Below are 21,441 nucleotides of genomic sequence, written 5' to 3' on the forward strand. Positions count from 1 at the left end.
CTTCATGCAAACTGCTACATCATAGAGGGCCTTTTTCCCAGTAGCAGTCTGTTCACTGTTCAACAAAAGGCGGCTCATTGGGTTGACATAAATAGCCGCTAACAAGATTTCAAGATTTGTTTGTTTTGCGGTTACGTGAGGCACTGCATGCATCGATCTTTATTCTCACAGTAGAGAAGTAGAGCTCTATAATGCACCTTTTTTTTAAGACCATAACATTCCTCTCTGCTTTACCTTTATGCGCATGTCTTCCTTTCTGAAATTGGTTCAGCCGTTCCTCTGCCACATCGCCGCAAATTTCCCGCACTTCCAGGTTATGGAGCCCTGGAGGATGACGTAAAAATAGTCATCCCCCAAGCTCCCTTGCTTCTGTTTCCTGTCCCTCCGTGCCTCCCTCCTCATCCCCCCTCCCCTACCCAAGTCTCTCCCCTCCCCATTCATTTCAATAAACACACCCCTCACTGCAGCCCATGCCACTAAAGCCGCCCCTAAATTCCTTTGTGAATCTCCCTGTTAGTTACGGCAACGTAACTAACGGGGAGATGATTGGCTAATATTAACACATCATGAGATCAGTGAGCAGGCGCGGACGAACACGGTTGATAGGCTGGCGGCATACAGAGGAGTTTGCACAGCCCAGCAAATCGGGGCTGTGCAAACGAAGGTCATATGAATATGCAAAGTGTGGGAGTGACCCACAGGAGGCTGGGGCGGCCAGCAGACAGCAGGGAGGATCTTAGAAAGGGTGACGTTTCGTTACCATGATGGCCGCAGCAGAGCGAATGCAGGGGGTACGAAATTCATCAAGGAGAATCAGTGGCTGAACTTCCGGTTTCGGAGAAGTCTGGTATTACTGCAGATATCGTAATGGAGGTAAATGACAAACTTATATAACTTCAGCAGAGGTTTATCATGGTCTAAAAAGATTTTGTTCTGGAGTACTCATTTAATTATAACTTTTTGTTAATTGGGACATTTAAACTTAATTCCAATCTAAATTTAGTAGGAGTCAGAGTCGGTGCATTGTTTGCCGACTCCGACTCCAATTCCAGGTACCCAATCTGTGGGATAGCGTTACTCCTCATGTATGATGCAATGAGTTCTTATTTGACATGCTCTTTCTCGATTAATACCAGTCATAGCTATGCAGAAAAGAGAACGTTAGTCACATGGTCCCTGCTTTCGTTGTGGGTCTCGTCTCGCGGTACTGACATCGCTCCGGCAGAAACCACGAGTGTGTGCAGACCTCGCTATAAGGGGCACCGGTATTGTCTCTCTATTGCAGTCCTCTACAGAGATTGTGAGGGTAGTTATATTTTCTAATATTCTAATAGAGTCTCTACCTTTTTAGGATGTCTTAAGAAGCACAGAAGAAACACAGACTATGACAGCGTTCGTCTCCACAGCAGGTGCGACTGAAACCAGTAAGTGTGAATTTCCTTTCCGCTGAATAAGTGTGCTGCGTACATGTTGTCAGTACAACACGTTATACAAAACATCATAGGCCTATCATTAACCCTGCGTTTCCCAACTAGGGTGCCTCCAGCTGTTGCAAAACTACGACTCCCAGCATGCCCGGACAGCCAAAGGCTGTCCGGGCATGCTGGGAATCGTAGTTTTGCAACAGCTGGAGGCACCCTAGTTGGGAAACGCCACATTAACCTATTACTATACTTATTTTACTTATTATATTTGCACAGAGTTGTAGTATTAGATAAGATATAATATTGGTGAGGTGGCATTTAATGCCCTGTATCTGGGCTGACTGCTATAATGGAAGATATTTGCGATGGATTCCTGATCACTGTGGCCCTTTTTGGCTTTACTAAGGAAACAGACAAATGCATTCTGGTCTATGATCCACCCTCATCTTTATTGGGTGTAGTTCCAGGTGCCATCCTGAGACCGGGGGCCTTGGCACTTTTTTTTGGTTACCTGGCAATGCTACATGTGTAATTGAATGCTATGAGAACCTGCTGAAATAGCTTTTTAAATGGAATGTGTCATAAAATGTTTTCCCTTTTTTTAAAGTTTTTATGTAAACATAAATTTCTGCTTGTTTTCCATTTTATGCCCTATATTACAAAATAGTTCTTGCTGAAATCTTACAGTTTCCATTCTTACTACTCTGCCTAAATCTAAGCTGAAGCCTCCTGTTCTGTCTGTGATGACAAAGAGGAGGCTGCTTTCTAGTGAAAGGGGATACGGTAGAAAAAACAATAGCAGCTCAGCCTCCCCCTCCTCTGTAGAATGGCCTCTGCACAGGTCACAGAGCATCAGATTCACAGTACATGTGAACATTCCCTTTCTGACCATTTTTTGGGGTGGTTTTATGGATATCAGGTGTTTGCAATTTTCATGTTTTTGAAGCGTTTAAGTTTAAAAAAAAAAAAACAATAATAAAAAAAGATGCAAAATGGACCAAAGCAAGTACCATGCACTTATTTTTACCAAATATAAACAAAGAACAAAATAAAGTGCTTGCAAACTGTTCTTTGCAAAAAAAAAAACTGGTGTAAAATCATTGTTTTTTGAGGCATAAAATTGACATTTAATATACTTAAAGGGGTTATCCAGGAAAAAACTTTATATATATATATATATATATATATATATATATATATATCTCAACTGGCTCCAGAAAGTTAAACAGATTTGTAAATTATTTCTATAAAAAAACGTAATCCTTTCAGTGCTTATGAGCTGCTGAAGTTGAGTTGTTCTTTTCAGTCTAAGTGCTCTCTGATGACACCTGTCTCGGGAACTGTCCAGAGTAGAAGCAAATCCCCATAGTAAACCTCTTCTCTTCTGTGCAGTTCCCGAGACAAACAGAGATGTCAGCAGAGAGCACTGTTGCCAGACAGAAAATAACAACTGTACTTCAGCATCTGATAATTATTGGAAGGATTAAGATTTTTTTTAATAGAAGTAATTTACAAATCTGTTTAACTTTCTGGAGCCAGAACTTTAGAAACCGACAGCGGATTAGACCCTTTCTCTGTAGGATCTTCTTTCTGTCTTTGTAATTGTTATATACGGTTGCTAAATTCCCACAATGCACTTTTCCTTTGTCATGTACGACCATTTACATAAAGTCTTACACAACATCTGTATATGTGATGTGTGGGATATTGCAAATTCTTGGTCACGGTGGAGTTTCCCCTGAAGTCTTTACTTCCCATCTTTAATTATCAGGCTTAATATAGATATGATGCTAAAATAGAAATATGATAGTGGGCAGTCAGACCTAGACTTCCTGGATCAGGGTTTCCCAATCAGGGTGCCTCCAGCTGTTGCAAAACTACAACTCCCAGCATGCCTGGACAGCCTTTGGCTGTCCGGGCATGCTGGGAGTTGTGGTTTTGCAACAGCTGGAGGCACACTAGTTGGGGAAACGCTGTCCAATAGAATCAAATAAATTCCACAGCCCTTACACATGTAGTCTATTACTCATACGTCGTGTTGTAGGGCGTGTGTTAGGAATGTATTGGCATATTATAACCTGCCGTATAAATACCGCACATTCATGGTAGAGTACTGAGGCTCATAAACTGTATATTTACTATATACCATAGACCTCTTATAATGAGTGTGACTCACTGACACTAGCTATGTTCATTCATGTACTTAGGTCCCGCAGCTAGAGCTATGTGGACATTGTCCGTTCACCACTATAGTATCAGGACGATTCAGCAATTGTAGCTGTTTTGAGGCTCTGGTATCTCTGGACCACTTTCTGGAGACCACAGCAGAAAAGGTTGGACCCTCTGTGATTAAACGCTGGACTACCCCTTTAGGATCTACTGCGAGTTTCCTGCTGCAAGTTTGAGCTGCAGCAGAATTTCAACAGTGGAAAATCTGCAGCAGATTACATTGACTTTAGTGGGGTCTGCTGTGATCGTACCCTTAAAGGTGAAGTATCATGGACAAAAACTTGTCCAAGTGCTGGGGCTCCCCGCATTCTCCTGTATGGAGCCCAGGCTCACCTCAACAGTGGCGCATCATGACCTCTGTCCGAAGCGGGGGCCACCATGCCCCCTACACATAGCTCTATGGGAGAGTCGTTCAGCAATCTTTGGCTCTCCCATAGAGCTATATAGAGGGGGCGTGGCGGGCACCGCATCGGGCGAGGGTCGTGACGCGCTGCTGTGGAGGAGAGCCGGGGGTCTGAGCAGTATGTCCGCCCGTGCGGATAGGGAATAGGTTTTTGTCCATGATACTTCTTCTTTAAAGTGGTACTCCAGTGGGGAAAAAAAAAAAAAGATATATATATATCATTTTTTTTTTTTTTTTTAAATCAATTGAGACCCAGAAAGTTAAACAGATTTGTAAATTACTTCTATTAAACAATCTTAATCCTTCCAGTACTAATTAGCTGCTGAATACTACAGAGGAACTACTTTTAATTTTGGAACACAGGGCTCACAGGGCTCTCTGCTGACATCTCTGTCTATTTTAGTAACTGTCCAGAGCAGCATATGTTTGCTATGGGGATTTTCTCCTACTCTGGACAGTTCTTAAAATGGACAGAGGTGTCGGCAGAGAGCACTGTGGTCATGATGTCAGCAGAGAGCACTGTGTTCCAAAAAGAAAATAATTTCCTTTGTAGTATTCAGCAGCTAATCAGTACTGGAAGGATTAAGATTTTTTAATAGAAGCAAATTACAAATCTGTTTAACTTTCTGGGACCAGTTGATTTAAAAAAATAATAATAAAAGTAAAGTTTTCCACCAGAGTAAGTGAATAAGAGTAGAGCTGCAGTAACCCAGTACGGCCACTACACAATGTATGGCACTGTCTGCTTTCAGCTCTGTTGTCTGTATATGTGAGCACAATGTTTCTGGGAAGCAGCTGATTTTGGGGCCTTGGTGTCGGAAAACCCCTGTAATACCTCTTTATAATAAATGCCCATTACAAACATGGATAACCTCCCTTTCTCTAATCGCAGCTCCCAGCCAGAAGACCGCTGTGGAAGAACAAGGTTTACTATTTTCTGATTCTAGTTTCTGGACCAAATTGTTAATAGAAGATGAGAAATCCGAGCCGAAGCCTTCACCTTCCCCTCCACCACTACCTTCTAAGACTTTTATGGACAATACGTTTACTTCACAAGAATCAAAAGAGACTGGTGAGGATATTGTGCTCCTTCAATGTCCTGACAGGGACTTGTCTATAGAAAGCCACAAGGAAGAAGATGCACATCTGCTGTGCCAGGGCTGTCAAGGCAAGGAACATGTGGGCAGTAGATTACCAGTACAGGGAATAAAAGAAGAACTGGACAGTGAACCTGCGCAGGGTGCTCCGGAGACTGTCTTAGAGCCATCAGATGATGTATTTACGGATCTGGAGACTTCTGGGTAAGTAAGACATAATGAAAGCTGATCATACACTTCAGATTGATGTCAGCCGAAGCAGCTTTCCCCCCTTCTCCATTCAGAACCTGTTCATATGTTTTGTATGAAGATGCCGGCAACTTTTCTGCCCTGAGAACAGGTTTGGCACATTAAAATCCAGCTTGCCTAGTACTAACTTTTTAAAGGGGTAATCCCCCTGATAACTACAATGAAGGCAGAGTGTTACCCAAGTGAATGGAGCAGCAATACTCTGCCCCATTCATACTCCTTGGGGTTTTATCATTTCTGTCAAGAATTGCTTGTGATCTAGTGACAGAAGCTCAATCAGGGTCCGACATTAGTAAATCTCCCCATTTAGTACAACAAGAAGATCCAGTTGTGAATGAGATCATATCCTGTGGACAAGGCTTTATTCAGCTTCCACAATAACAAAATACAGGACACAAGAAACCAACATATTTCAGGGCTGGATGATGTCCCTTAGTAATGGTTTAAGGAAATTTGTTATCTTCAATGTTACACATATTTTTTAAGAATTTTTGATGTTGTGTGTTTTATTTATTTTTTTCTTTCTACTTTTCCATTTTGCTAAATATGTGTGTGCCCTAATAAATGTTCATTAATACAATTATAACAAACATAATATAAAACTTACACATTTTATTCACAAGAAGAATAAACTCTGGATGAAAAAGGTAGGTACAAAACAAAAGTACAATGTACATAAGGGAAGGAATTGCAGATACAGGGGCAAATTAGGAATCCACGAAAGGATGTAATGGTGGAAAATAAGATCTTATCGATGGTTTAGTCCAAACGGAGCCGTCGTTTTTAACCTACATATATAAGATACCTCTAATATGGTTCCTGTATGGTCTCTCATTACTTCCATTTTAACACTGATTTGTCTTTGCTTTGCAGTTCAGAGGAGGCGACTTATGTGGAAGCCATAGTCCGGACTCAGGATGTGGAGGCCGCCCGATCTTTGGCATTGAAATTGTTCAAGCTGGATGGTTTTGAAAGATCTCAGGTTGCTCCCTACCTTCAGAAAAAGTAAGTCCGTGAACACCAGAGTTGCTTCATTATGTTACAAGTGAAGTATGAAACCATTTAACTCAGTGTTTTCCAAACTGTGTGTCTCCAGCTGTTGCAAAATTACAACTCCCAGCATGCCCGGACAGCCTTTGGCTTTGGTTGTAGTTTTGCAACAGCTGGAGACACACTGTTTGGAAAGCACTGCTTTAACTCCTTCAGGACTAAGGGCGTACCTGTACGCCCCACGCTCGGTCCCAGTGTTTAAAACGGGGTCACACCGTGACCCCGCATCACACCGGGTCGGTCCCGGCTGCTAACGATAGCCGGGACACTGGGCTAATAGCGTGCGGCACCGATTGTTGTGCCACGCGCTATTAACCCTTTAGACGCAGCGATCAAAGTTGATCGCCGTGTCTAAAAATAAAAGTAAACACTTCCCGGCAGCTCAGTCGGGCTGATCGGGACATCGCGATAAAATCGCGATGTCCCAATCAGTTAGGACACGAGTGGAGGTCTCCTTACCTGGCTCTGTCACGTCCGATCGGCGTTTGATTGCTCCAAGCCTGAGCTACAGGCTTTAGCAATCGAGCCCCTATAACTCTGATCCATGCAAAGCTATGGCTTTGCAGGGATCAGGGAAAAAGATCAGTGTGTGCAGTGTTATAGGTCCCTATGGGAGCTATAACACTGCAAAAAAAGTGAACAAAGGTCATTTAACCCCTTCCCTAATAAAAGTTTGAATCACCCCCCTTTTCCCATAAAAAAAAACTGTGTAAATAAAAATAAACAAAAGTGGTATCGCCCCGTGCTGAAATGTCCGAACTATAAAAATATATTGTTAATTAAATCGCATGGTCAATGGCGTACGCGCAAAAAAATTCCAAAGTCCAAAATAGCGTATTTTTGGTCACTCTTTATATCATGGAAAAATTAATAAAAAGCGATCAAAAAGTCTGATCAATATAAAAATGATACCGATAAAAACTTCAGATCACGGCACAAAAAAAGAGCCCTCATACCGACCCGCACGCGGAAAAATAAAAAAGTTATAGGGGTCAGAAGATGACAATTTTAAACGTATAAATTTTCCTGCATGTAGTTATGATTTTTTAGAGAAGTCCGACAAAATCAAACCTATATAAGTAGGGTATCATTTTAACCGTATGGACCTACAGAATAAAGAGAAGGTGTCATTTTTACCGAAAAATGCACTGCGTAGAAACGGAAGCCCCCAAAATTTACAAAAGGACATTTTTTCTTAAATTTTGTCGCACAATGAATTTTTTTTCTGTTTTGCCGTGGATTTTTTTGTAAAATGACTAATGTCCCTGCAAAGTAGAATTGGTGGCGCAAAAAATTGAATTGGTGGCGCAAAATTGAAAGCGTTATGATTTTTAGAAGGTGATGAGGGAAAAAATTAAAATGCAAAAACGCAAATACCCTGCGTCCTTAGATTAGTGGTGCCCAAACTGTGGCCCTCCAGATGTTGCAAAACTACAACTCCCAGCATCCCCGGACAGCCGTTGGCTGTCCGTGCATGCTGGGAGTTGTAGTTTTGCAACATCTGGAGGGCCACAGTTTGAGGACCAATGACTGAGATGTTCATAATTCTGTAATAAAATAATGTTCTCTCACTAGTAATGTTGCATCATTCTTGAACATCCCATACTTGTGCGAAAGTTTGGCATTGCATGGTACAGTAAGCATGGCACGGCACCCTGTGAACTGAATGGGCCTTCAGTATTCTGCACAGATGACAAGGGTTCCCAGAGTCCAGTGTGCATATTATTACAAGCACATCTTATTTGTGATGTATGTTTAGTGTGTCCCCTAATAAAGCACCTGATGTACCTGCTTTCCATGTCTGTCGGAGTAGGTTTGCCCAATAGAGGAGAAAAGAGTGTCCTTATGGCCTCCATCTCTCTGGGATACATCAGTGGACTACTATGGTATCCAGTAAAAAAGTAGTACACAATCTTTTTTCATTAGGACGCTATGGGTGATAGATGCTAATGTATTGGATGAGTCGTAGGCATCCGTTTTTTCGTGGCTGTATACAGAGGGAGCAGCTGCCTACTGTATTGGCATGATGTTGTTTTTTAACGTGGCTTGCTAAGCTATCAGCATAGTGGCCCTCATTTACTAAGAGTGTTGTGTAGGTTTCTTTGTGGGTTTTAATTCCCTACAATTTATTTTCCATGGTATTTACTAAGGTTTCCCTACATTTTCCACTTTCCCTACATTTTGCTTTTTTACATATGCTCTGATCTGTAGGGTTTTCCTCAGCTCAAATCCACCACATTTTATGTGGAAACCTTAGTAAATATGTTGGGTTTTTGTGAAAATGTCGAGAACACGCCCATTTTTGCATGCCACGCCCCCTTTTCCCAGTTTTCTTAGCAAAATGGAGAGCTAGTCGGGGTTTTTCAATTCTGGCGCACTTTCTGGCGCAGACAGAATTTCTGGCGCAATGCAACAGAATTTCTGGCGCAATGCAACAGAATCTGGCGCACAACCCGACAAAACATGTTGGGTTTGCAATAGTAAATGAGGGCCATTGTGTTTTCATGAAAAAATACAGGATTCCTTTCTGTTGCCAGAATCACTACTCCTGTAAGTACTGTACATTACTATAGTGAGTGGCGATGCGCACATGCATTGCTGCTCACAGTTCTGTACATGCACCAGGCCGGGTGGGCAGTGCCAGGCTAGCGAATATAGTACATGGCCACTGATTGTACTGTACATTCACCAGGCAGGAAAGTGTCCAATATCAGCTGCTGTATGGAGGAAGTCATGTAGTCTTTCCAGTTAGACACAGTGCCCTCTGCTGCCACCTCTGTCCATGTCAGGAACTGTCCAAAGCAGGAGGTGTTTGTTGAAGCAATGATGAATTATCCTTTTACTGCAGCCTCACACATCTTGTTAGGCCTATGTGAAAAAGTAGTAAAGAAGAATAGAGTAAGTTTTATAGCACAGTAACGCATTCAATAAAGAAAATGTTTTCTTTTTTCTGTTTAGTAATGACTTTAGTGCCTTGGTGGCCGAAGAATACCTTGCACTTTTCGATTTCACAGGGAAAAGCCTGGATGTGGCTCTCAGGTGAGATGGCTTTGATATTTATTATGCAATTAATTAATTCATTAATTTTTATTGTTAAAGGGTTTTCAGGCCTTTAATATCAATAGATTAGCCATAAAATACGCCATCAGTTTCAGATTGTCGGTTGTCTGCTGTGGCTGTGCCTGATACTATGTATCACCAACAAAAGACCTGTCAACAATCAGGAGAGTCTACCTCCTTTTACATAGTGCCCAGAGGTAGTCAAAAGGGTATCACCAAAATAGGAACCTCTAGTTAAATAGCGATAACATTATAAAACATAACCTTTAATCATCTTATAATAAAAACAACTGAATAGAACAAATTAGGGAAAAAACACAACCGTGAACAAACCCCTCCACAAAAAATACACAATGGATGTCCCCAGGGAACACGGACCATGGAGCAACAGCAATACAGATGACAGGGTAGATCAATATGTAAAAGAGCGTAAGTATGATAGATCTCGTAGTAATATGGATGTACACCATACTAACTAATGGTTATAGGAGATGGAGAACAGAGTCAGATAGGGCGTAGTTTAGTGCACTCTAAATCTAGAACCCCATCCCTCTGTCCCTGCCTTTTGAGGGACCCACCTCCTTAAAGGGGTCCTCCACTGGCCAGGGTTCGGAAGTAAATGTTTTGAATGCTGTTTTCACGCTGCCAGGGTCGGTCTTGCCCCTCTTGACATCACAGCCACGCCCCCTCAATGCAAGTCTATGGGAGGGGGCATGACGCGCTTCACACCACCTCCTGTAGACTTGCATTGAGGGGGCGTGGCCGTACCCCTTTAACAGGGTGGCCTCAACCACGGTGCCGTTCCCTGACCTGTATAAGTGAGGGAGAAAACAATAAACAACAAGTACAGATGTCTGCTAGATAGATTATGTGCTCCACAGTCCGTTGCCGCCAGGGCATTCCACTGCAAAAAAATGAAAATAATATGTGTGTATAGTGATATAGAAAAATAGGGTAAACTAGTGTATAATCAATCACCAGCAAGCAAGCTAAAAACCAATGGATCCCAATATGTTGTTCCACCCCCCCCCCCCCCCCCCCCCCCCCTGTGCCTGGTACTGCAGCTCTCTGCGCTTCAGTCCCGCTCAAGTGAATTGGACTTACCAGGTACAGCCACTACAAAATGTACAGTACAAAAAAAAAAAAAAACACAGCCCTCCTCTTGTACAGAACCTCGACTCACCACCAGAGTGGTGTGTCAGGACCCCCGCCCGAAGTAGGGGCCGCCACACCCCCTCCATATATGTCTATGGGAGAGCCGAAGATAGCTGAACGGCTCTCTTACAGAAATATAGTGGTGGTATCTCCTGTAGACATATGGAGGTGGTGCCTTGGTTCAGACCCTGACTGATCTGGTATTGCTTGTCTATCCTAAGGATATGCCATTAATATTATAGTAAGGGGATAAAATGAAATACTCTCTTATCCAAAAGCACATTACATTGGCTATCATATATACAATGGGGGCAGACATCCACCTAGTGGGTGTATTACCATAGCTGTATCTCATGTGATAGACCTCAGGGTCCCATATATTATATTTTTTATTATTTTTATTATCAGGTCTCTGTTGCAAGAACTGGTACTAACTGGGGAAACACAGGAACGAGAGCGGGTCCTCTTCCATTTCTCCAAACGTTTTCACAATTGCAACCCCAAGGATTTCCGATCCGCAGGTGAGAGAGCTCTGGATTATTCTTGATACTCTCTACTTTGTTCAGGTCATACCAGAAACAAGCTCACCAAATCCTTGTTCTATTTAGATGCTGTTCATACTATGACCTGTGCCCTCATGCTGCTGAACTCAGATCTACATGGACAGGTAACATTCGCTGTTATTAATGTTATTGTGGAAAGAGATATATCTTGTGCCATCATGAACACTTACCCCTGATTACAGGATAAAGGATAAGTGTATGATTGCTGGGGATCATGATCTTGAGAATTGGACTCCCAGAGCTCCCTTCTGAATAGAAAGGCAATGCACATACTGGACTATCACTTAAAGGGTACCTCTCATCAAATAAACATTTGATATATTTTAGATTAATGAATGTTGAATAACTTTCCAATAGCATGTTAATGAAAAATATGCTTCTTTCTATTGTATTTTTCCTGATCAGTCCCGTCAGCAAGCATTTCTGACTCATGCTGGAGTCCTAAACACTCAGAGCTGCCAGCCTGCTTTGTTCACAGCCAAACAGGCTGTGAACAAAGCAGGCTGGCAGCTCTGAGTGTTCTCCTTTCTGAACAAAGCAGACTGGCAGCTCGTAGTGTTTAGGACTCCAGCATGAGTCTGAAATGCTTGCTGCCAGGACTGGTAGGGAGACCCCTAGTGGTCATTTCTTCAAAGTGGAAAATTAAATAGAAAGAAGCATATTTTTTAATAGCATGCAATTGTAAAGTTATTCTGCATACATTAATCTATAATATATCAAAAGTTTTTTTGATGAGAGGTACCCTTTAACCCCTTAACGACGCAGGACGTATATTTTCGTCCTGCGCCAGCTCCCGCGATATGAAGCGGGATCGCGCCGCGATCCCGCATCATATCGCATCGGTCCCGGCGCTCATCAACGGCCGGGACCCGCGGCTAATACCACACATCGCCGATCACGGCCATGTGCGGTATTAGTGTTATAGGTCCCTATGGGACCTATAACACTGCAAAAAAAAAAGTTTAAAAAAAGTGTTAATAAAGGTAATTTAACCCCTTCCCTAATAAGTTTGAATCACCCCCCTTTTCCCATAAAAAAAATAAAACAGTGTTAAAAAAATAAATAAAATAAACATATGTGGTATCGTCGCGTGCGTAAATGTCTGAACTATAAAAATATATCATTAATTAAACCGCACAGTCAATGGCGTACGCGCAAAAAAATTCCATAGTCCAAAAAAGCGTATTTTGGTCACTTTTTATACCATTAAAAAATGAATAAAAAGTGATCAAAAAGTCCGATCAAAACAAAAATCATACCGATAAAAACTTCAGATCACGGCGCAAAAAATGAGTCCTCATACCGCCCTGTACGTGGAAAAATAAAAAAGTTATAGGGGTCAGAAGATGACATTTTTAAACATATACATTTTCCTGCATGTAGTTATGATTTTTTCCAGAAGTGCGACAAAATCAAACCTATATAAGTAGGGTATCATTTTAACCGTATGGACCTACAGAATAATGATAAGGTGTCATTTTTACCCAAATATGCACTGCGTAGAAGCGGAAGCCCCCAAAAGTTACAAAATGATTTTTTTTTCCGTTTCGCTGTGCATTTTTGGGTAAAATGACTAATGTCACTGCAAAGTAGAATTGGCGACGCAAAAAATAAGCCATAATATGGATTTTTAGGTGGAAAATTTAAAGGGTTATGATTTTTAAAAGGTAAGGAGAAAAAAACGAAAGTGCAAAAATGGAAAAACCCTGAGTCCTTAAGGGGTTAATTCATTGTCTGTGTGAGTGCTGAACATGGCTGAATATAGTGCTCAGCTGTCTTCGGCGCTGTGTATCTCCTCTGATTTCAAATAGGAGCTTTGGGAGTCATGTGAATAGGGGATAAGTGTTCATGATGACAAAACCCCTTTTTAAAGCAGTTGTCCATTCAAGACAACCCCTGTCCATATACCCTAATAGGACATGTGGACATCATCAAGGGGGTTTTCTCTCATTGTGCCAGTATGGAGGACCACTCTGGCAGACTTGAGCTGTCCCTGTGTTGCATTCATGGCTGTTTTACTGACTGCTATGTGGTATCACAGCTCCCCTAGCACTGCAGAGGAAATTCCTGGCTGGCCACCGCTTTAACAGGCAGAATCCACCGTTTACTGCATTGCCAGCAATTGAGTTTCTCTCTAAGAGCGGTCAGAAGTTCCACACTTTGTAAAGATATTAGGGCTATGGTGATACAGCGAAGGCTGAAGAAAGAGCTGACTGGGATTACCTAAACAGTCAAGCTTACTTTTTTTGTAACCATATAAACGCCTGATGTTGAAATGAGCAATAATGTATAAACCCTGACACCGTAGAAAAAAGAAAATCGGCACTACCTTAGCCCCCTGGCTCGAAGCGTGCAATCCTGGCAACAGCTGCAGGTCTCCCGGCGGCGCTCAGCTTGTAAGTGGATAGAATCCGTAGAAAAGGTAGGGAAGACAGAATCAAGCGGCAACTCTCCGCTTGATGCAAACGGAAATTCTTTATTCTCGGTTCATCAGACAAACATGTCTATAATCAGGAGGAGGCAGAGGCTCAAAAACTCCAAGCAGTGAATACAGGTAACGTCGTTTCACACAACTCGTGTGCTTCTGCAGACCTGTGTAGAAGCACACGAGTTGTGTGAAACGACGTTACCTGTATTTACTGCTTGGAGTTTTTGAGCCTCTGCCTCCTCCTGATTTTAGACATGTTTGTCTGATGAACCGAGAATAAAGAATTTCTGTTTGCATCAACTGGAGAGTTGCCGCTTGATTCTGTCTTCCCTACCTAAACTCTGACACCTACGCACTTTGACCCCAACGTATTGATTTTTTTTAGCTTATTTGGGCCCAGGAAAAATATATTGTACATTTATTTTTACATTCACCTTCTCTATATCAAACCTCCTCCTTTTGGTATAGTTAAAGGGGTAATCCCACCAAGAACACCTATTCTTTATTAACACGATTGGAGATAAGCGTATAATCACTAGGGGACCCCCAACAATCTCCAGAACAAGGGTCACAAGTCTTCCATCTGAATTGTATAGCAGTCAATCTTTGGGACTGCTGGAGATGGCTGAATACAGCATTCAATACAGCTATTTCCTGCAGTCCCATAGACAATAAATGGTTCTGCACTGTGCATTAGTGACACTTCTGCATCTAAGTATTAGTGGGACAACCTCTGTAGCATTATAGCAAGTAACTATTTACGTGCACTTTTACATGGTGCACATTCTTGCTTACAACTTTGCACTCCAAATTTTCTTCTATTTAGACCCCGCAGACACCATCCCATCTTCTACCCTGCTTGGTACTTGGGCAGATAAATGACCAGAAACCAGCTTTAAACTAACTGTGGTTTTAAACTTTCTTTCTGTAGAATATTGGGAAGAGCATGACATTACAAGAGTTTATTAATAACCTTGATGGTATGAATGATGGAACCAATTTTCCTCGTGAACTTCTGAAGGTAAGAACCATTATCTCTTTATGTGTCGTTGTCTGTAAATTAAGAAACTTAGAGGGTTGTTTCCGCCTTAGACATCTACTGGGTATGGCACTGATATCTAGATGTGGGTCTGGCACCCCCAGAACAGGTATCGCTAACCCAGGCCAGCCTAAGGGACACAGCCCCCACCTGCCACATCCAGATGGAGAATAAATGAAGAGGTGGCCACATGGGACCCCTGTTTTTTAAGTAGGAGCATTGTAACCCCCCATCTATGTGCCATAAATGTCTAAGAAGGAAATATCCCTTTTATGATAAAGATGAACATTCTCTTGAGTCCACCATCTACGTTCATGTTCAGCTTGATACTGTTGACTTTGTTTTCGGGTGTATTTATTTTTCATTTAAGGTCTAGTATTTTTTTACAATATCACTTGAGATTACTTTATTCTTGCCTCCAAAAAGGAATCAAACATAAAAAACGCCAACATGAACAATATAGGCCTGTATCTGTAATGTACAAATGGGAGGCATGCTATTGTGTGGGTAAGTGATAACGTGCAGGCAGAGAAGCCACAGGGTTTTTTTGTTTTTTTTTTACTTCCATTTTTTTTCCTGTTTAAGGGCGCGTTCACACAAGTGGATTTATTTTCAAACTCGCAGCGGATCTCCCGCTGCGAGTTTGGAAAGGGGCGGAGTTTCAATGCGCTACCCATAGCAGATTTTTGCCAGTAGAATCTCTGCTGTTGAAAATCCACCGCAGACCCTATTGATTTCAATGAGGTTTACAGCGGATTTTCAATAGAGGGCATTCCGCTGGCAAAAATTTAGCTGTGGGTAGTGCACGGGGACCCCACCCCTTATTAAACTCGCAGCGGGAGATCCGCTGCGAGTTTGAAAATAAATCTGCTCGCATGAACCAGCCCTTAGGGTCTGATCACACAGGCGGATTTCGTACAGATTTTCCACAGCTCATTTGCTGCAGATATTCTGCAGAGGGTTTTGCTACTGTTGACTTCAGTGAGTCAGCAAAAACAGCATGAAATATGCAGCAGATCCTGCACATGTAAACAGACCCTTTGTTTTTGTCATAAAGTGATAAATTTGGGAATTAAAGGGGTACTCCGGTGGAAAACTTTATTTTTTTTTTTTTATCAACTGGTGCCAGAAAGTTAAACAGATTTGTAAATTACTTATATTAAAAAATCTTACTCCTTCCAGTACTTATTAGCTGCTGAATACTACAGAGGAAATTCTTTTCTTTTTGGAACACAGAGCTCTCTGCTGAATCATGAGCACAGTGCTCTCTGCTGACATCTCTGTCCATTTTAGGAACTGTCCAGAGTAAAAGGAAATCCCCATAGCAAACATATGCTGCTCTGGACAGTTCCTAAAATGGACAGAGATGTCAGCAGAGAGCACTGTGCTCATGATTCAGCAGAGAGCTCTGTGTTCCAAAAAGAAAATAATTTCCTCTGTAGTATTCAGCAGCTAATAAGTACTGGAAGGATTAAGATTTTTTAATAGAAGTCATTTACAAATCTGTTTAACTTTCTGGCACCAGTTGATTTAAAAAAATGTAATGCCAAATACAGGACTACATAAATTCTGTATATAGGAGAGGAGTCATAGATTCAATGCTGAAGCATTCCCTAGGCCAGTGTTTCCCAACCAGGGTGCCTCCAGGTGTTGCAAAACTACAACTCCCAGCATGCCCGGACAGCCTTTGGCTGTCCGGGCATGCTGGGAGTTGTAGTTTTGCAACACCTGGAGGCACCCTGGTTGGGAAACACTGCCCTAGACTATAACTCATTAGCTAATTTTACTGGCTGGAAATGTGGTCACCAACTAGCGAACATTACGTAAACCCAGGACTTCTGTATATTATTTTTAGTTAGTTGCCTAAAGCAAGAGTGACTTGCATCACCGCAAACATAGCCTACAATTTCAATTGGTGGCTATTTCTAGATACATACATTCATGTTTGCTGTTTTTCTTTCTTTATTTTTCTTTTTTAAATTTTTTTTTTTTTATATACATCATTAATCACTTTTGATAGTGATGTAACTACATGTGACATGCAAATAGCACAACATTTATATATGATTTATATATGAGTTAATTTTAAATATTTTTTTTTTCAGAGCTTGTACATGTCAATCCGTACAGAGAAGTTGGAATGGGCCGTGTAAGTAGACCTTCAAGAATCAACCATTGCTTCCTGCCTGTATATTTCTTAGCCATTCGCTACACTAAGGAACACAAAACGGGCTCTGCTTTCAAAATTGTGGATACAGAAGGGCTTAGACGTCTTAGATAGAGATGAGCGAACTTACAGTAAATTCGATTCGTCACAAACTTCTCGGCTCGGCAATTGATGACTTTTCCTGCATAAATTAGTTTAGCTTTCCGGTGGGCTGGAAAAGGTGGATACAGTCCTAGGAGACTCTTTCCTAGGACTGTATCCACCTTTTCCAGCCCACCAGAGCACCTGTAGGCTGAACTAATTTATGCAGGATAAGTCATCAACTGCCGAGCCGAGAAGTTCGTGATGAATCGAATTTACTGTAAGTTCGCTCATCTCTAGTCTTAGACTTTCACTTTAGAGTAGAACAATTGACTTCAGTGGGAGACATTTCTACTCTGAAGTTCCATCAAAATTCGATGGGAGCTCTAGGACAGGGGCAGCTGTGTTGGCTGCAGCTCAGAGAGGGCCACAGAGCAGCGCTGCACACTGACAAGGTTTTTGCCCATGAGCACATAACCCTAGGCTGCGTTCACATCACGATTTCTCCATCCGACTTGAGTAAACGATTTTATAACTTAAAATCGTATGAAATTGTATATAAAGTTGAATCCATTGACCTTCATTAAAAAATCGGATCCATTACATTTGATCCGCATCCAATTTCACACGATTTTTGTTCAGGTCTGAAATCGTGGTCAAACCCGATTTCAGACCCGAACAAAAGTCGTGTGAAATTGAATGTGTGTAATGTACCCGATTTTTTAATGGAGGTCAATGGATCCGACTTTATATAAAATTTCATACGATTTTATAAAAATTGTGTACTCAAGTCGGATGGAGAAATCGTGATGTGAACGCAGCCTTAGAGAGTATCTTTCAGCAGGTTAGAGCATCCTTACCTGCTGGTATATGCTAATAACGGACAATATAGTGAGGTATAATCTTACCTTTAAAGGGGTACTCCGGGGGAAAACTAGTATTTTTTAAATCAACTGGTGTCAGATTTGTAAATTACTTCTATTTAAAAATGTTAATCTTTCCACTACTTATCAACTGCTGTATACTACAGAGGAAGTTGTGTAGGTCTTTCCAGTCTGACCACAGTGCTCTCTGCTGCCACCTCTGTCCATGTCAGGAACTTTCCAGAGCAGGAGCAAATCCCAATAGCAAACCTCTCCTTCTCTGGACAGTTCCTGACATGGACAGAGGTGTCAGCAGAGAGCACTGTGTTCAGACTGGAAATAATTACACAACTTCCTCTGCAGCATACAGAAGCTAATAAGTACTGGAAGGATTAAGATTGTTATATATAAATAATTTGTTTAGTTTTCTAGCACCAGTTGATTACAACATTTTTTTTTTCACCAGATTACCCCTTCAATATGGCTCCCTAGTGCACCATTTCTCTGTTAGATCTAATTTATAAATATGCAAATTAAGTTGTTTGGTACATACCTTTACCCCTAGGGGCACCAGTAAGGCTGCCCAACTACTTCTCCAACAATGCCACTGCAGATGGGCTCAATATTGAAGAAGGGGGCCTTGTTAGTGTGTCTGGAGGCCGTATCAGGGCACCTAGGGGTAAAGGAATGCCCCCAGTGCTCCAAATGGCCTAATTTTCATATTAAGAAAGCGGATCTTACAAAGCAATGGCACAGCAAAGAGCTATATTGCAGGTAACTTAATCTTCACTGTAGTAATGTCCTCTATTAACCCATACCAGCAGGTTAGGATGCCCTAACCCAGGGGTCCTCAAACTTTTTAAACGGGGGGCCAGTTCGCGTTCCCTCAGACCGTTGGAGGGCCGGACTATAGATAACAAAACATGAACAAATTCCTATGCACACTTATATATCTTATTAGTGGACTACCACTTTAAGTACGCAGCACAGTTACCCCCACATTAGGTTGGCAGTATAGATCCCCCCACATTAGGTTGTCGTTCCCACACATAAGGGTTGGCAGTACAGTTCCCCCACATAAGGGTTGGCAGTACAGTTCCCCCACATAAGGGTTGGCAGTACAGTTCCCCCACATAAGGGTTGGCAGTACAGTTCCCCCACATAAGGGTTGGCAGTACAGTTCCCCCACATTAGGGTTGGCAGTACAGTTCCCCCACATTAGGGTTGGCAGTACAGTTCCCCCACATTAGGTGCAGTACAGTTCCCCCACATTAGGTGCAGTACAGTTCCCCCACATTAGGTGCAGTATAGTTCCCCCACATTAGGTGCAGTATAGTTCCCCCACATTAGGTGCAGTATAGTTCCCCCACATTAGGTGCAGTACAGTTCCCCCACATTAGGTGCAGTACAGTTCCCCCACATTAGGTGCAGTACAGTTCCCCCACATTAGGTGCAGTACAGATCTCCCCACATTAGGTGCAGTACAGATCTCCCCACATTAGGTGCAGTATAGCACCCCACATTAGGTGCAGTGTAGATCTCCCACATTAGGTGCAGTGTAGATCTCCCACATTAGGTGCAGTACAGTTCCCCCACATTAGGTGCAGTATAGATCTCCCCACATTAGGTGCAGTATAGCACCCCACATTAGGTGCAGTATAGATCCCCCAAATTAGGTGCAGTATAGCTCCCCACATTAGGTGCAGTGTTCCACCACATTAGGTGCAGTATGTTCCCCCCACAGACATTCAGCCTCCAGCCATACAGTGTATGGCTGGAGGCTGTATACCTGTGTTCTGCCCCACTTCAGAGCTCCGACCACCGCTCCTCCGGTCCGGACATAGCAGTAAGTGCCGGTACCGAAAGAGCGGTGGTCAGAGCACCGAAGCTGATGTGCTGCTGGTAACACTTACCTAGCTGGCCAGCGCATGTCCTCATCGCTGCCCCGCGCTCCGTTGCTATGGGCGCACGCACGGCGTCAGTGACGTCCCTGCGTGCGCCACCTTCCCGGCGGCCCCTGCGTTTTTAAAGTAAACGCGGGGTCTCAGAGAGCGCATCCCTGTGTCCCGAAAACATCTTTCGGGACAAAGGGATGTCCCAGGCAGCCGCGGGCCAGATAAATGTCCTCGGCGGGCCGCATGTGGCCCGCGGGCTGTAGTTTGAGGACCCCTGCCCTAACCTACTGATAGATTATCTTTTAAATAAACTCTCAGGGTTTTTAAATACCTCACGTCGGCAAGTCCATCTTTTAGAATGCAGATATTTTCCTGTTCAAATGAACCTTGTGACCTGTTCCTAATCTACAGCTTTCCTTCTGTACACTGCAAGTCACTGCCGCCTATGTATGTCTATGAGATGCTGGATTAGCGTCTCATTGGGATACATAGGCAGCAGTGACTTCTGTTGTACAGCAAAAAAGCTGTAGATTACAGAAAGTCAGGTTTAAAGTCTTGTGAGCAGTCACCGGGATGGGAATGGTATCGAACACAGCACCTTGAAAGATGGACTTGTCAACGTGAGTAGGCTTGGCACCTTAGTGCCGAGCATACAAAAACAAGTAAATGGAGTGCTTCTTTAAACTTTAGTCAGCGGATTCCGGAGGTAGCAACCACTGCAGGGGAGCTGTGTCACATGGCCACCACTCAGAGTAATAAACATTTAATTTAATTAATTGATGACCTGAGTCTGCCAAAGCCATAGATACTGCTGGTTAGTGGCCCCACTCTGGCTCTTAAAGCAGGGGATTCCCTCTATGATGTCTATATACTTTAACTGGATTTATGGACAGGGGATTTCCTGATGGGACACATCCTTTTCTAAAGAGAAGTTTATATATATAATTATTATTTTTTTTTTTTTTAAACCTCAACATATAGCAAACTGAAAATCTGTCACAATAAAGCTGGTCTTGATAATAAAGCTGTCATTTATTTCAGAGTTTACATATATTTACTTAATTATGTGGGTCAATATGGTAACAGCCATACTAAATGTATAGAGTGTTTTTTTTGTATTACTACTTAAAGGAGTACTCCAACGCAAAATAACTTATCCCCTATCCAAAGGATAGGGGATAAGTTATAGATTGCGGGGGGTCCGAGCGCTGGGAACCCCCGGGTTCTCCTGGACGGGGCCGCAGCAGTCTGCCAGAGGTGCAGTTTCGTCCCCACCTGAAAGCCGCAGCAGACACGCCCCCTCCATGTATCTCTATGGGGTACATGGAGGGGGTGTCGGCCGCGGTGTCATGCGGGGACGGAGCGCCCCCTTTCCTGCATACTGCCGTGGCTCTGTCCAGGAGATCCCGGGGGGCCCTAGCGCTTGGACCCCCCGCGATCTATAGCTTATCCCCTATCCTTCAGATAGGGGAAAAGTTATATTGCACTACAGATGTCCTTTAATAAAAAATAAAGATTTTTTTTATATAAATCTTTTTTTTTTTCTTTTTTTTTTCTTCAATTTTCCATCCATGGTAAATAAGGATTGTCACCCTGGAGACTAAACATTTTTTCTCTTCAGATGGAGGGAGTGCCCCCTTGTCTTTTGACGGAGTTTTATGTGCAACAGTTTTTCCCGTTATTTTTATATGGGACATGTATACTTTAAATTGATCATATACCTCTATTAAATATATGG

General features: G+C 42.5%; 1 protein-coding gene across 5 annotated transcripts in view; it reads left to right on the forward strand.

The window, feature by feature from the left end:
* Window positions 1-21,441, forward strand: part of LOC130368055 (PH and SEC7 domain-containing protein 4-like) — a 95,558-nt gene that overhangs the window by 65,724 nt on the left and 8,393 nt on the right. For all 5 annotated transcript variants that reach the window (XM_056571280.1, XM_056571284.1, XM_056571281.1 and 2 more), the window contains 8 exons: window positions 1,352-1,424; window positions 4,949-5,357; window positions 6,276-6,407; window positions 9,411-9,491; window positions 11,076-11,188; window positions 11,276-11,334; window positions 14,590-14,679; window positions 16,803-16,846. In XM_056571280.1, the coding sequence (XP_056427255.1) occupies window positions 1,352-1,424; window positions 4,949-5,357; window positions 6,276-6,407; window positions 9,411-9,491; window positions 11,076-11,188; window positions 11,276-11,334; window positions 14,590-14,679; window positions 16,803-16,846 (1,001 nt within the window). The remainder of the gene's footprint in view (window positions 1-1,351; window positions 1,425-4,948; window positions 5,358-6,275; window positions 6,408-9,410; window positions 9,492-11,075; window positions 11,189-11,275; window positions 11,335-14,589; window positions 14,680-16,802; window positions 16,847-21,441) is intronic.

Source organism: Hyla sarda, chromosome 4 (genome assembly GCF_029499605.1).
Source record: "Hyla sarda isolate aHylSar1 chromosome 4, aHylSar1.hap1, whole genome shotgun sequence".
NCBI classification, from domain to species: Eukaryota; Metazoa; Chordata; class Amphibia; order Anura; family Hylidae; genus Hyla; species Hyla sarda.